Source organism: Pogona vitticeps, chromosome 1, assembly GCF_051106095.1.
Source record: "Pogona vitticeps strain Pit_001003342236 chromosome 1, PviZW2.1, whole genome shotgun sequence".
NCBI lineage: Eukaryota > Metazoa > Chordata > Lepidosauria > Squamata > Agamidae > Pogona > Pogona vitticeps.
The window spans coordinates 269,910,652-269,926,520 of NC_135783.1; the positions used below are offsets into that span (position 1 = coordinate 269,910,652).

The following is a 15,869-nucleotide window of genomic DNA, read 5'->3' on the forward strand; positions in this document are numbered from 1 at the left end:
TTTCATACATCATCTTCAAATTAATAATTTTATTTCAGTTGTGCAGTTAGAAGCTCGTAGAGAGCTGCATGAATGATTTCACTGCAGAGAGAAATAGAATCATATATTTTAGTCTTGCAAATTCCAATCAACCAGGTTAACTGAGTATGCACACCAGGTATTCCAATGGTTTTTTTGAGCCATCAATTAGCATAATTAGAGTAATTTCTACTTCAGGAAACTCAAGATAATATTTTCCTTTCTATAAAATTTAAAGTCATTTAGAAAAACAACATTTCCTTAAGATCATTAGTGAGCACAAAATCACAACATTTCACTGCACCTTGGCTACCTATGACCTCTAAATCTGTTCCCATCTGTTGTGATTTGACATGATGCTGGCATGCATGCGACATCAAAGCCTTATGGTCACCTTTCTCAGTAACTTCACTAATCTATTTCAGGACCTCTACAGGCTTATTCTCAAAGGATCCTAAGCTACCCAGAGTATGTTCACTGCTGGCTTTGTAAACTGTTTATGCCCTATTCATTAGGTCCCATAGCAATGAAAGGGGCATCAATTGCTATGCTTAATCTATAAGTCTGGTTCGCCAAGCTCTTATGTCTGAGAAAATCCTACTGTGGGAGTTGAAGTCAGTTGGAGAAAATCCACATTTCCCTTAATATCTATTTGATCCAAAATCTTTACCATAAGATTGTTTTCTAACACTCTCCATTCTGCCTCAGATGGTGTAATCATCTGGAGAAGAATCAATAAAACAGAACCTGGAAAAGTTACAGGCCACTCTGTGATCATTCAGGCAGTTGCAGTCTGAAAAATAACTTTTCTAAGTCTCCTCTACTGTGAACAAGAGACAGCAGACAATAGCCTGGCTGCTTCCTTCCTTCCTTCCTTTCCTTCCTTTCCTTCCTTCCTTCCTTCCTTCCTTCCTTCCTTCCTTAACATGTTTAAACCTTGGGCAGTAAATCCAAATATGACATTTTGTTTTTCTTGAAGAATTACCTCCAACATTTATGCTATAAACACATGCTTCTGCCAGAACTGTATACTAAGAATCTCCTTGGCAACCTCAAGCATTGTCTTTTCAGTATGTTACCACTACAGATATAAGGGATATATTTCCCATCAGTAGTTTTACACTAGATAACCTTTTGTCCCATGTAATTAAAATGGACAGTGATTAATGTGCCTCCTATTCTCCTCAACCCCATTTTCTTTTTTCCCCAAAATTGCTTTCTACCAGCAGATTTAAAGTTCTTTAAACTTTAAAGAAATCAACAAATCAGACAAGCTAGAGGGCAGCTTAACAGTGACAGTTCAAGCTTGTTATTGGGTTTCCTAGTGAATTTGATGAGGAATTGTAAATATGAACTCTGTACAGAAATATTCTTAATGTTCTAATTTCAGATGTCATAGTGGTCTGCAAGCCAATAGCTGTCACCCACAAGGAAGGTGACTAACATTTGAATCCCTGTTACCTGCTCCATTAGAAAACACTGAATTTTCTAGGGAGACAAACTGCCATCACTGTGAAATATTCTCCAAACTCTGGACAAGTAAAAGCTTGTGCCCTGCACTGCTTGACGATCACAAGCAGGTGACAGATGTGCAATTTTTTTTTTAAGGCAGGGAGGTATAAACCTAATCATGGCAAGAAAAATCGGTATTAACGTCATTTTTCTTCTAGGTTCAGGAGAAACTGTAGAAATATTATCTTCCCACTGACATGAAGCTGACTGCAAATGGCAGATAGAAATACTATACACTCTTATAAATCCTCATTTAGCTTTAGGCTGTTACACATCAACATTCGACTGGCACACTGAGAAAAACCAACTGAAATATATGTACAGAGAGAGAGAGAGAGAGAGAGAGAGAGAGTTCTCCTGGAAGAAACAAAACCAGAATTCTTCCTTTTAAAGGATGAGAACACAATTATATTCTTTTTAGAAAAATCAATTTTAGTTATCAGATTTAAAAAATGCCACATTTAAGCTGCAATCCTTTGCTTACTTACTGTTTGCTAGTCCCCCTGAACTATGTAGGACTTATTTTGATAACTCTTATAAGATCAAACTGTTTGGATAGAAATAATTTCCCTTCCATTGTACAGACTTTAAATTCTGTTGTTGGCATTCTGTTGCTGTTAAGTCGCTTCCAACTTATGGCGATCCTATGAACGAGCGATCTCCAAAATGTCCCGCACTCAATAGCCCTGCTGCGTCAAGCCTGTGACTTCCTTTAGGGAGCCAGCCCATCTCCTATTTGGTCTTCTTTTCCTGTTGCCTTCCACCTTTCCCAGCATTATTGTCTTTTTTCAGAGAATCCTGCTTTCTCACAATATGCCCAAAGCAAGATAGCCTCAGCTTCAAGCTTTTTGACTCCAGAGATCATTCAGGCTTGATTTGATCTAGGACACACTTGGTCTTTCTGGCAGTCCAGGGTATCTGCAAAGCTCTCCTCCAGCACCTTATTTCAAACAAGTCATTTTTATCCCCGGGCAACTTTCTTAACTGTCCAGCTTTCACACCCACACATTAAATACCCTTTAAATACTTAATCTATAAAATGATAATGACTTCGCTGAAATTAATTATATTTCATACATCACTAAAACATTGTTCTATATATTTTAAACATTCAAACTTCTACTAGAAGGGATGGAGTAGGAAAATGGGAGATACAGCATTTCTTTTTAAATTCAACTTTAAAAGAAAAACAGCCCAAATGGCTTTGGGTTGTCAAATGCAATAATTATATGGTTGTCTACAGAATCCACTGATCAGTATTCAAATTTATTCTGAATACTCTTTATGAGAAGTGTCCCAGCAGTTGATAACATAAAAAGTCACCACAGACTGAACTTTACCCCAAAAACTGATTGTACCAATAATCTGCAGTTTCCTATGAATACAGGTGATACGTATTGTTTCACTTACTGATGGACTTCCTGTCTATATTTCTTATCCTATTGAAGTGATATTTCTTTGAGTTCCTGTACAAATATAAGTATTGTAATGATATGAAATTCAACAGAAAATGTGAGTTTTTAAAATGATTTATTTTCACATATACATTCAAAAGCATTTCCATGAACTCTGGACATTCAGGAAGCAGTATTTTAAACTCATCACTATTCAGTTCTCAGACTGCATTCTTAATTTGATTATAAAATACCAACTAAATGTGCTTACTTGAGCATTGACATTTTGGTTGAAAGCCTGCCGCAATGCCTGGGTAAGACCTTTTGTGACATTCTGCTTGAAGGAGTCATTCAGCAGCAGCCTTCTTGTGTTCAGAAACAAAACTAGGACACAAAGTCACACATTAATTTATAAACAACCTCTGTTCATTTGCTTAATGTTCTATTACAAAAGCATAATGACTGGTCACACAGGCTACACACACACAAAAAAAAGCTGTATATAGTAAGTGAAAATGAGCTCAGCCCTGACACCTTTAAGCAGACAAAAGCTGGGAGTCAAATGGTTGGGAATCAAAGGTCACTAGCTGCTACTCAGTTAAAACCCATGCAGGCATGCCAAGTCGTTAAAATCAGGCCATTTTTTTTAAAGTGAAGGATTATCTTAAAATAGATTAAGAAAGCCATTTAGCATTATTGACATTCATGACTCAAAAAAATCTGCAAAGTAGGTTATCATGATAAATTAATATCCCTCTAACTTAAAAGGAATTACTAACCTCATGAAAGAATAATTTCTGGGGGGGACATGATCCCAGATATGTCATTTGACAACTCTTGCGGTATCTGGGTTATGTGAGCACAATACAATGCACCAGCTAGCAGCCTAATGGCCACATATCACTCATTTTGCACCAAGTGAAGATCCCTGATCCTCCCTGGCCCATGTAGAGCACTTTATACTAGTCAAGGTATAAGGTAAGAAAGGCAGGGATGGTTGTTGCCAAATCGCCCAGAGACCTTTGGGTAGTGTGGGCGGTATATAAGTCAAATAAAATAAAATAAAATAAAATTTTAAAAATATAAATAAATAAATAAATAAATAAATAAATAAATAAATAAATAAATAAATCAATCAATCAATCAATCAATCAGCTTGGCTCAGGAAAGGACACCGCTGATATGCTAAGCAAACTTGTGTAGACAAACCCCTTATTATTGTTGCCACCTTGGATCCCAAGGGATCTGGAGAATCCAAGAGAATTCCCAGACTATGAACCTGATCTATCTGTGGTCCACAATTCCTTCTAGAAAAGAAGTTGAATCCAAGTCCCCGAGCCTGACTTTTGATCACCAGCAGTACTTCTGTCTTCTCAGGATTTAACTTTAGTTTGTTTGCCCTCATTCAGCCTATCACAGCACTGAATTCAGGTAGTATTCAAAGGTACTGATTGGATATCAAAGAGCAACTCATGCCTCCACAAGAGTGTATTCTGAGCTTTGGAGTAAGGCAGTGGTGTCGAACTGTGGCCCTCCAGATGTTCTTGGCCTTCAACTCCCAGAAATCCTGGCCAGCAGAGGTGGTGGTGAAGGCTTCTGGGAGTTGAAGTCCAAGAACATCTGGAGGGCCACAGTTCGACACCACAGGTGTCACCAATATTCTGATGAAACCTTACTCCAAAACTCAGAATGTACTCTTGTGGAGGAAAAAGATGATCCTGTTACCAGCACTAATACCAACATAACTTAAAGCTCCCAGCAGCTTCAGGTAGATAAATAATATAAGAAACAGGGTAGAGCCCTAGGTATACCACACACCAAAGGCCACAGTGCTAAAATTGCTCTCTCAGCACCACCTTTTGAGCACATCTTAAGAACAAGGATCAGAACCACTGCAACACAGTGTTCCCAATACCTGTTGTAGTCATGTGGTCCAAAAGGATACCACAGTCAAGACAGAGTGAAGGCAAGAGATGCAGTTAATGTGTCAACACTAGAACTATCCTGGAACTGACTGATGGGTGAACATTGATACTGATGTGTCTGAATTGTTCAGGACATATGTAGTATGTATAAGGAAATGCTCTAACAGTGACCTGTTATTCTTAGAAAGAAATGCAACAATTGCAGTAACCACATAATTTAGGAAGACATTTTACCAACCCAGCAAACATATATAGAAAAGAGACCAAAGGAGGAATCCTGATCATGTCTACATGGAACTTTTTCTGTCATGACCAGCAAGCTTCCTGTGAGAACTAGCCAGAATTGGACAAGACATCAGAGGAAGAGGAGGAATCTATTAACAGATCTAATACCTATAGAGTTCAAGGGAAATCAAGAAAAACTTGATGCCACCACTGCCCAGAACAACATCCTGCCCACAGAATCCACTGATTCAGAGAACTGTATGCATCCTGCCTGATCTCATCCCTCATCTCCAGGGCTTCCCAAGAGCAAGCTAGCATTATATTCAGATTGAGGCCCAAAGCTAAAGGAACAGTGCCCATCTGGCAGCTTAACACTTCCCATCTGTGATTTTTACTCATGAGGAGGAAGTCAGATTCTTTAATTGGTCCAGGCTCCAGGTGAGGTCTCTGATACATGCTAGGAAGCAATGAGATAGCAGAAACATCTGTTCAGGCACTTACCCTAAGAATGGTTGTAACAATAGCTACTCTTACTACATTGTCTGTGACATTTTTGCCAAACAGTTCATTTTCTGTGTGGAACACAGATGGCTCTCTTTCCTTTAGAATTTTGAACCACCTGGCATTGGTAGAGCAAACAGGAGATGACCACAACTAGAGGCCCATGAATGTCACATTGCACAATTTATTATTTTTTAATTAACTGTACAACTATTAATAGTCTTTGAAATATGCATGTATTGCATCTCACAATTTAACCACAATTTATCTTCCAGTGACATTTAATAAATTATTTTTAACTACCTGATATTAATATCACTTTTCTTGCCAAAGGCAGCATCTCACCCCACCATATTAATACCTACACATATTCATACCTGTCTTAATAAGAAGGTTTCTGGAGAGCTGGCATTCCAAAGGAAGAACTGTTGTCACATTAGCAAAAGCTGCAGTTGACACTGGTGGGGTAGTAATAGCAGCAGCAGCAGCAGAGGTATTTTCAGCAGGTGTAGGGAGAAGTCTAGTTGTTTTCGCTGATGCTGTAATAGATGTCAAAGCTGCTGTAATTGTCAGTGGGTATGCAGTTGATGTTTTAGTGATGTCTGAGATTGTGGGTTTCCTGTGGTTAAGTACTGTTGTTTCAGTTTGTTCTGGTGTATGTGTTGTGGGAGATGAAACTGTACTAGACTTAGAGTTTGGAAGTGAACTGGTGGTATGCACAGGTGTTGCAGACTCATTTCTTGATACAACTGGAAATGTTGCATGTGTCACTATTGGGCTTAAAGTCAGTGCCATTTTTGTGGCAGTGCTACTTTTTGCTAGTGTAGATATTAACGTGCTTAATGCCATCACAGACGGCAAATTTTCAGTGCTCAGTGAGAACAAGGATGAAGTCCGCATTGGTGATGTCGGAGCTGAATTTCCTGTAATTGGTGTTGCTTCTGAAGTTGCTACAGATGGTATTACACCAGGAGACACAGACGGTAACACTGTAATGACAGAATGGGTAGAGTCGGTTGTTGGCAACAAAGAAGTTAGTTGTGTTTGTGATGCATGGACAGGGGTTATGATGGCTGCATTAGTGGTATGTGTTTGCGATGAAGTGATCTCAAAGGCTTCATTAAGCACTTTAACTGTATCTAGGTCATTATTTGCACCTTTTGTATGCCATCTTACTGCTCTTAATGTTGGTGGCTCTGCACTCAAGTAATTATTTGTTTCTAAACCAAGGTTATTAGTGAACAGTGTTGTTTTTCTAGAAGGCATGTAGTCTTCAATGACATCTAATACTGGTGTTGAATTTAATAAATCATACACTGGGGTGGGAAAAGCTTTTCCTTTTTTACTACTATGCAGTGGAACAGTTAATTTAGTAATGAACTGGGACGCCAGTGATAGTGGAGATGATGTAGCATAGAAGGCTTTCTGTGTGCTTAGGCTTTCTGAGTCAGTTGCTTGAGTCTTCAGTACAGTCTGGGCTTTGGCATAAGAAACAAAAGGCCAGAAGTGAGAATATGATGATGAAGTTGGGGAGAATGCATTCACCTTTGTAGATGGTCTTCTGTAAGCAGCTGTGAATTCCTTAGATACAGAATTAGATTTTTTTTCAAAGTCTGAAGTTAAATTCATGCTTCTAGCAGTAAAATACTCCAGAATATTTCCAGGAGTGTTTGTATCCTTTTTTGATTGCAGTGGTGGTACTTCCGTGCTTTGTGAGAAATTCTCAGGAACAGAAAAATTCTGATTAAAGGATGAATCCATAGTCAATGAGGATGGGTTAATTTCTCTGAGACTTTCAGACTTGATTCTGGTTACTGTGGAATCTGAAATACTCTGAACATATGGTATGGGCATATCAACAGACGATGTTGTAGAGCTAAAAGGGATTTGTTTATTCAGATAATTTGCTTGCTGCTGAAGATCTGGAACTTCTGTATACATTATTCTTAAAGGTACAGGGCTTGCATTATTTTTTGTAAGTTGGGACATAGTGGCCATTCTTTTTGTAGAAGACCCTGTAACTCCAGTAAAAGACTGCCAATCTCCAACATCCAACTGAGAAATTAAAGCTGTGGTTTTCCCTATCTTTCCTACATTAAAAGTACTTGAGATGCCTTCTGAAGCAGCACTAGAAACACCTATGGAAGCTGCTAATGGGCTTTTCAAATTTTTTACTGTTGGAGTAAATGAGGCCAAGACATATATGTCTGAAGGTGGGCTGGTGGGCCTGTAGGATGTCTCAGACATATTTAAGGTTTCGCGCATTTCAGCATCAGATTTATTTAAAGGTGGGTAAGATAAATGTTCTGTAATAGTAGATTTACCTACATTTCCCCCTTTCTCTTCCTCCAAGCTATGAGATGAGCTTTGTTCATTATACTCTGGTAGCTGTAAATTCACAGAATGATAAGGGGAAGATATAAATGTATTAATGGGATGAGATTTCAAAAGGCCCCTAAAGGAAGTCGGCAAAGGTTGTGACAATGCACTGGAGCGGGTTCTTTCCTGTGACCAAATTTTCCCAAGCACTGGCTTCCATGAGGTCTGTGGTTTTGTGGTTTGTGTCCATGACGACTGGAAAGGAAGGACACTATTAACATTGGCTTCTGTGAACACTGAGGCTGCCATAACTTTTGGGATAGATCGGCGGAGTACCGATTTCACAAAGAAATAATTAGGAGGCCACAATGCAGGTTCATTATCTCTAGGAAGTATGACTCCATATGTTGTACCAGAAGTGTCTTTTGTGAAAGCCCACCTAGTGATGTGAGGGTTCACTAAATGAACCTTTAGAGAAGTTTTCCCCTTTGGTAAAGAAACAGTAACATGTGCTGCTGTGTTAAAAGTCTGATTTGTTCCCACTATTGCAGAAATAAATTTATCTGTGGAATAGGAGAGTGGTATATTTGTAAGTGCTGGTACTTCAGCTATTGCATTTTTGGTGCTTATTGCTTCTGAAATAGCTGGAGTTGACACTGTTGAGGAAGACACATTTGTCACCAAATGAAAAAGTCTTGGATTTTCAGAAGCTGATGTCAAAGGTCTCTCTTTGGCAGAACTAGACACTGGTACAGAACACAAAATGTTAATAGTTTTCAGTAATGCAGATGGAATATTTGAAGTATGGGGGGCTGATACAGAAACCCCAGGATTTGTCATCTTGTTCTTACGAACAGACGGAAATGCAGATACATAAATGTCACTCTCTTTATGAAATCTCACAGCTTCAGGCAGTTGACTCATAAGCATTGCTAGAGAAGATGCTTTATGAAATAATCCCGAGAAGGAACTGTTTTTGCTAGAATTCAACAGCATTTTCTGAGCAGATACTACAAGAGAAGTTTGGTTTGATATTATTGCATGCAAAATAGGAGAATTCAGCTTCCAATTCCTTGAGGATGTGTGTCTGCCTACTGGTATTGCAGGGTATCTATTAATCAATCCAGAGTTATTACTAAAAGAGGGAGCAACTGAAAACTCTTTGCCACCCTTTCTGGATACTGAATGTTTTCTTCTGCCAGAATTTCTAGCAGTTAGTATGTTCAGTGGGTTACCTGAACGTTTAAGAATATGAGAGTTAGCGGTGTTCATGATGAGTGAAAATTCTGTATTTGTGGATGAAGGCACTTTGGTGGGTTGTACAGTCAACTTGGAAACAATAATGACATGAGGTGACTTTTTAACAAATGGCAAAAAGGATGGAGATGAAGATGTTGAAAGTATGTCTGATCCTGGAGAAATCTCATTTGAAATGGGAGATGTTACATATGGCATTATCTGAGATGGCACAGTATTAGCTGGACGGGTCACTGATGGTGATGTGGACAAAGCAGAAAACACACTGATCTGAGGCAAACCTGATACAATAGTCATTTCATCAGCATCTTGAGACCTCATGGATGACTCAGCCGATACCTCAGGAGGGTCCTGGGAGGCACTGTTGCCACTGCCTTGATATAGAGTTGGCAAAACCCTAGTTTGATCCATCGTTCTGCTCCGTGTCCCTGCTAATGTACTTCTTATTATCTGACGCAGATTAGCATTCTCCAAGGCTTGCTTCACTGAAACGTCAGCCACTGAGGAAGACTCAAGTTCTCTAGAAGGCCATGTTGGTGATAAGATAGCTCTCCAGTTGGTAAAAGATTCTGAAGAGGGGGCAACATTTATCTGCTGTTGCTCAGTACCTGCAAAATAATATATTTTTGCTGAATGACATCCAAAGATCTAGCCTTCAAATCATACAATATAACAGAATTTCGTTAACGAGGACTTAGACTCCCCCCTCCCACTGAAAGTGAAAATGGCATGCTTGACGGGGAGATGTATGAGCAAATATAGACTGGGTCAAAATGCAGCTCCAAAATGCCTTTTCATCAGCATTTCTGTCATTCCTATAGCTATAACATTCAGGAGGAAATAAAGGTCACCAAAGTACACCCTCGCTAGGCTGGCAGCATACTTCAGATTGTCAGAAGGAAATTAAAAGCTCATATGAGCATGCGCTGTTTCTTTTACTGACTGACCCCACTAGAAATACATAGGACAAACAGGGTATATGTGCTCCAGTTCTAACTGTTGCTGTTGTTCACAGAAAAAAAAGAAAGAAAGAAAGGCTTGGCCATGCTGCACTTGACAACACTCCCAATGTTTCTACCAGCTGAGCTTGCCAAAGAAGCCTGGGGGTAGTAGTAGCTAAACAAAGGGAATAGAAGCTGACAACCAAGCAACACTGAGTTGGCAAATGGTGCAGCACAGGAACAGTGTCAGTGCTGGCTGACTTCCTTCATGGAGCAGCTGTAGGTGTTTATCTTGCCAGCCTTAATTATATGCACAATTACATGCAAGTAACCAAGAAAAGAAAGCAGGGATCAAAACTAGAAAAAGGCAAGCAAATATTAAAATGAACCAAGGAACTGCTTATGTGTACAGGCGCATACGCTTACACAAAATCATACACAGAAATAGTGAGAAGTTTTGGAAAGTAACCGCAAAACGCTTACATGCATTTTGTAATATATCAGAAAGAACTCCCAGAGTCTTTAAGGTAGCGTAATTCTGTGTGTGTGTGTGTGTGTGTGCGCGTGTGTGTACGCGCGTGTGCACGCATGCGTTTGTGTGTGTGTGTGTTTACCTTTTGTATTAAGAGCTCAAAACATTAAGAGTGTTTTTTTACCATGAACATAAAGTCAGCCAAAGTCACTGTGCATTGGATGGCTGAGCTCAACAGAAGCATTGTAAAAATAAGCACCTCGCACATTTGCATGCCCTGTGGGACTTCTTGCCTCCTGGTGTGTGTTGGAATAAACAAGAGCCATAAACTCAGTGCTCTCTTCAGCTTTGTAGTGAGCTGAGACAACTTCTGCCTCACAACATATTATGCAAAATCCCACTGTGGAGAAGGCTAAATATCTATTCAGGTTGGCAGTAAGAAAATACTAAAGTGTAGCTACTCTTGGACCCAACACTTTATGCTGTTGCTTTATCCAAAGAAGGAACTGCAATAGCGAGTTGCAAACTCAAAATCTAATATTTTGAGTACACAAACATTTAAGAATCCATGTTATGATGTCTTCAACAGCAGGTATCTTGACAAACAATTGCCCAGTATTGATAAAATGTATTTTGGGGAGGAATAACTATCATAAACTTTTCATTAATTGCAGAGGTATCCAAACTGAGCCAAATTAATGAGAAAGAAATCCCTACAGAATTTTGTTCATTTATTTATTTATTTACAAGATATATTTTTTTAGCCGCGCCATTACCAGTGGTCTCTGAGTGGCATACAACAATATTAAAACTTTAAAAACACTACAAACATTTAAAACGGGCAATATTATAATAATATTTACTTCCATTAACTGTCATATTGTCATGTCCAATGTAGCAAGAATTAAATTATCCATCCTTGACGAAGAGCTACATTGGACACAATCAGAGGCATGATCTTTGCTATGCTTTATATCATTAGGAGATACATTCAAAAGCAAATTAATTTAAAGATGTGATGATGCTTAAATCCAAAAGAGGATGACAATATACTTCAAGTAAACAACAAGTGCAGAGTTTAACTTTTTTTTATCCTATCCAACTTTTCATCACAGGATATGCAATAATTAGTTCCTCAACCCTTAAATATTTTCACAATCATCCAACTACTATTTGTTCATGGCTGTAGCTAAAAGAATAATTTGTGTTTGAAATTCTTGCATCTCCACTCCATCATATCTACTGACTGCACTGTACCACATGAATGTGTGTATATAATAATCCATACACCGGATGAAAGATGCTGCAGTCCATAAAGACATAGCAAGAAAAACTTATTCTAAATTATCCATTGTCATGAGATTGAAGGAGAATGGGACTTGTAGTCAGATTATGGTCCGAAAAACCCACAACAACCCAACAAATTCTTTTCTAATTGGAATGGAGAAGTCCTAATTAACTGAGCTGTTTTAAGCTCTAAGGAACTACAAAGCCCCTGTGTCTGTACTTGCAAAGTACTGAGTAAAAGTAAAGTGTTATTTTAAGGTCAGGCTTATTCTAGGTGCAAAGGCTATGCACTGCTGGAGGTTGAGGACTTGCCCCAGTGTAAAGGTGGTAGATTTGTGGCTGACGAATTCCCCAACCAAAGGATCCATGCTTCTTAGGGGAGATTCAGTCCTGACATCCATAAAGTGTTTGTAGCTTTCACGGCAACAGACTTACTGCCTTTTTGAAAACTTTGAAAGGTATTCTTTTCTGTCACAAAATATTTCCAGAAAAAGTGCCAATCCAATATAGCAGATGACACCACTCTCCCATATTTTACTTGCACTTTATTGAAGAAAATCCTTTTGATGGTCACATTCACATCAGCTTCTTTTTAGTTAAAAAAAATTACTGCTATGGTTTACCTGAAAGCTTATATATATTGCTTGGTAGGTTGGAGCACCTGGCTGAAGAGTTAAGGCTGGGAGTTCATATTCCCGCTGTACCTCTCAGAAAAGCAGCCAGCTATCAGCTGGGTCATCTGTTGTGTATTCTGCCATCTGTGTGGCCTTGACCACTCTGCACAATTCCAGAGTGCCAACTGTAGTGGGTCCTGGTAAACTACTTCTGAGTACTTTATACAAGGAAAACCCTAAAAGATCACCCTAAATCAAAATCAACATACAGCATATAATAATAATTATTACAGCTTACGGTGTAGTAAGAAATGAGACTCCTAGTAAACAGAAATACTGTATATAACTCTTCTATGTGCCTTTACTTAGAGGTAAGACTCCTTTCACTTTATAGGAACAACATATGAATAAACAATTTAAGAGTCATATTATATTCCCAAGTTAAGTGAATATGGACATAGGGCTTCCAAAAGGAATCTGACATTTCTGTCTCATTGTTTCAAACTACTTTTAAAATCTTAAGAGGCACTACAAGCATCACCCTCATAAAGATCCTATGCACTCTTCTTTTTTCTTCCATTTCCTCCAGGCAGCACATGCTCAGCTCCACAAGCTGGCAAAAGATAAAACAGACCTTATCCACTAACAGTGCATAATATTGCTGTATCTGAAGAAAAAATACAACAGAATTCATGATCCATATGAATTGTTTTATTATGGCATTAACAGCTTTCGCGTTGCTTTGCATAATTAGTTTGTTTTGCTACATCCAAACCAATTCATTTCTAGGGCTCTAATGCTTTCTGTGCACTTTTTGCAGGTAGAAAGCAGAGTAAGCTTTTCAGAAAGCTTGAACTTTTATTGAAATAAACGGGAAGATATACCCCTCTAACATTAAAAATCTGGGAACAAAATCAGTCATAAATTTGAGGCTCACTCATTGATTAAATGCCCCAAGATAGTGACATTTATCTTATAAAAATTAGGTGCAACAATGACTGTGTATTTTGCCACACATCTCTGTTTCTACAACAGCTAGAGATTTTCTTTTTCTTCTCTTTTAAATGAAAGTGGGACTCTAGCGTATTTAATTGTCCAAACAGGGACCAAACAGTATGCCTAGAATCCAGGTAAAACCCAACGAAACAGACAATATGGCCAGCCGACATATAACCAACTTGTGTCCCCATCTCCTTCTAAGAATTCCACATAACTGCCCCCCCCATTACAACAGCTCCACTGGCTGCCAATCAGTTATTTTAAAGTGATTTTAACCTATAAAGCCCTAAATTGCCTAGGTCCATGCTATCTCAAAGTCCGTATCCCCATTATGAGCTTTCTTGGGTGTCAAGATCATCAGGGGAGGCTTTTGTCTCGGTCCCACCATCTTTACAGGTGCATCTGATGAGGAAACAGGAGAGAGCCTTCTCTGTTGCTGCTCCCAGATTTTGGAACTCCCTCCCACAGGAGGCCAGGCTGGTCCCATCTTTGCTATGCTTCCAGAAGCAGACAAAGACCTTTCTCTTCAGGCAAGCCTTTCCCCAGCTACATGTGTGTGATTTTTGAATAGATTGTTATGCATTACTGCTTTGACTGGATTTTTAGTACTACTGTTTTTTCTATTTTTGTGTTTTCCATTTCTCAGAGAGATATTTTTTAAAAATGTTGTATACTTCTTGATCTTTGCCTTAACATTGCCTGTTAATGATGAAGCTACATTGTTTGTAGTTTTTAAATATTGGCTTTTAATGATGTTAGCCACCATTGTATTCTCATTCTTTTCAACTTTAAATATTGTCTTTCATTGTTCTAAGGCACCTTGGGTTCTTTTCAAGGTGAAAGTCAGGGTAAAAATATTTTAAATAAATAAATAAATAAACCATCAGATCTATATTGCAATGCCTGACCTATTTATCAATAATTTATCAATAATGATGTGAGCATTTCAACTAAACTGAGTAACTTACTGAATGGAAATCTATTTTTAAGCAGAATCTGGATCATCTGGGAGTAAATGAACTGATTAAGAGTAGTTATTTGGATTAGTGAGAATGTGATGATTTTGATGGGAAATTGTCCTATCTTCTGTGAAATTTAAATTCCACACACCTGCTGTCCTATATTGAGGGAAAGTCATCACCAGAAGAATAGCCACCATGTGATGAAGTGGCCACAGCAACTCTTAAAGAGAATAGTGTGGAATGACTGTGATCTGCGGAGATATCATTCCTCTCCAATTAAAAACCACAGTTTACCAATATAATTATTTCTAAATCTGCAGAGATGAAGATGCAAAAGGAGACAGAAAGAGAAAAGAAATGGCACAACAGTTCACAAACACTATGCAGAGAAAATGAAATCAAGAATAAAATGAATCAGAGAAAGAGTAGGCAACATGTGCATAGTTTTATTACACACCCAAGCCACCCCTGTGTTGCCAAAATCTGATGGCAAATCACACCATCAAGTTTTGACAGGAAATGGCTGAAAAATCTCTAAAGCACACAGAAATTGGAAGAATAACCAGAAGAATCCCTTTAAAGCAACCCTTTCTGGCTTTCTAAAACTTTTTTTTCAGTTTGCCTCTGAAATTCAGCAGCACAGTAGCCGAAGGATAAAACCAGACAATAATGGCTGTAGACCTGTCAAAGAAGCCCACAGTTAGACAACAAAAACAAAAGAAGATGCTTGGAATGAGGAATAGTTCTGTCTCTTTCTGACTCCACTGAAACTCAACATCCTTTTTGCCTTGTTCTACAGAGCATCTGAATGGAAAAGAACACCCTGCTCCTCCCAAAAAATACTAAACAGAAACTATGGATAAGATGCAGTGTGAAACCCAGCACCCCTTGTATGATCAAGAAGAGCATTTAATTGTGTTGTGCCCAAATTGCTCCACACCAACTGATAGATATACAATAATTCAGGGCTCCTAACAAGCAATTCACAACATGTTACAGCTGGACAAAAAAAGGAAATCTGCCTAATAAGTAAAGCATTGTGGTTAAAGAGATAAGAATTTCAATACCAGAAGCATCAACTGTTATCTGAGAATTGCAGTATTACCCTGACAATACCATTTGTATATTAATCTATTATGTCTCCATGGACAATGTATTTCACAGAAAGATGCCACTGTTAAGAAATCACTACTTATATACAGTACTTTCTAAGGAAGAACTGGGGAGGAGACAGTTCGCAAACTGCTGATGGGTATAAATTAATGACGGGTACAACCAATTCCCCTTATGCTGTTGTAGAAAGATAACACCTCCAACTTTATTGATAGTGAAGAGTGTTCCTGGTTAAATGCAAACACATATATCTAGAAAAGCAAAGCAAAAGTAAACTACGGATAATCATGGACATTGAAACAAGTACTGTATGTTATAAATACATTTGAG

The 15,869-nt window shown here is 38.4% G+C and overlaps 1 protein-coding gene across 6 annotated transcripts in view; it reads right to left on the bottom strand.

The window, feature by feature from the left end:
- Positions 1-15,869, bottom strand: part of KIAA1549L (KIAA1549 like) — a 234,456-nt gene that overhangs the window by 122,480 nt on the left and 96,107 nt on the right. For 5 of the 6 annotated variants that reach the window (XR_013540902.1, XR_012082440.2, XM_078384011.1 and 2 more), the window contains exons 2-4: positions 9,433-9,759; positions 5,953-6,564; positions 3,196-3,308 (exon numbers count right to left, since the gene is read on the bottom strand). Coding sequence is in view for 4 of the 6 variants with exons in the window: in XM_078384011.1 (XP_078240137.1) it covers positions 3,196-3,308; positions 5,953-6,564; positions 9,433-9,759 (1,052 nt within the window). In the remaining 2 variants the exon portion in view is untranslated. The remainder of the gene's footprint in view (positions 1-3,195; positions 3,309-5,952; positions 6,565-9,432; positions 9,760-15,869) is intronic. The other variant, XM_072985815.2, reaches the window with a different exon arrangement.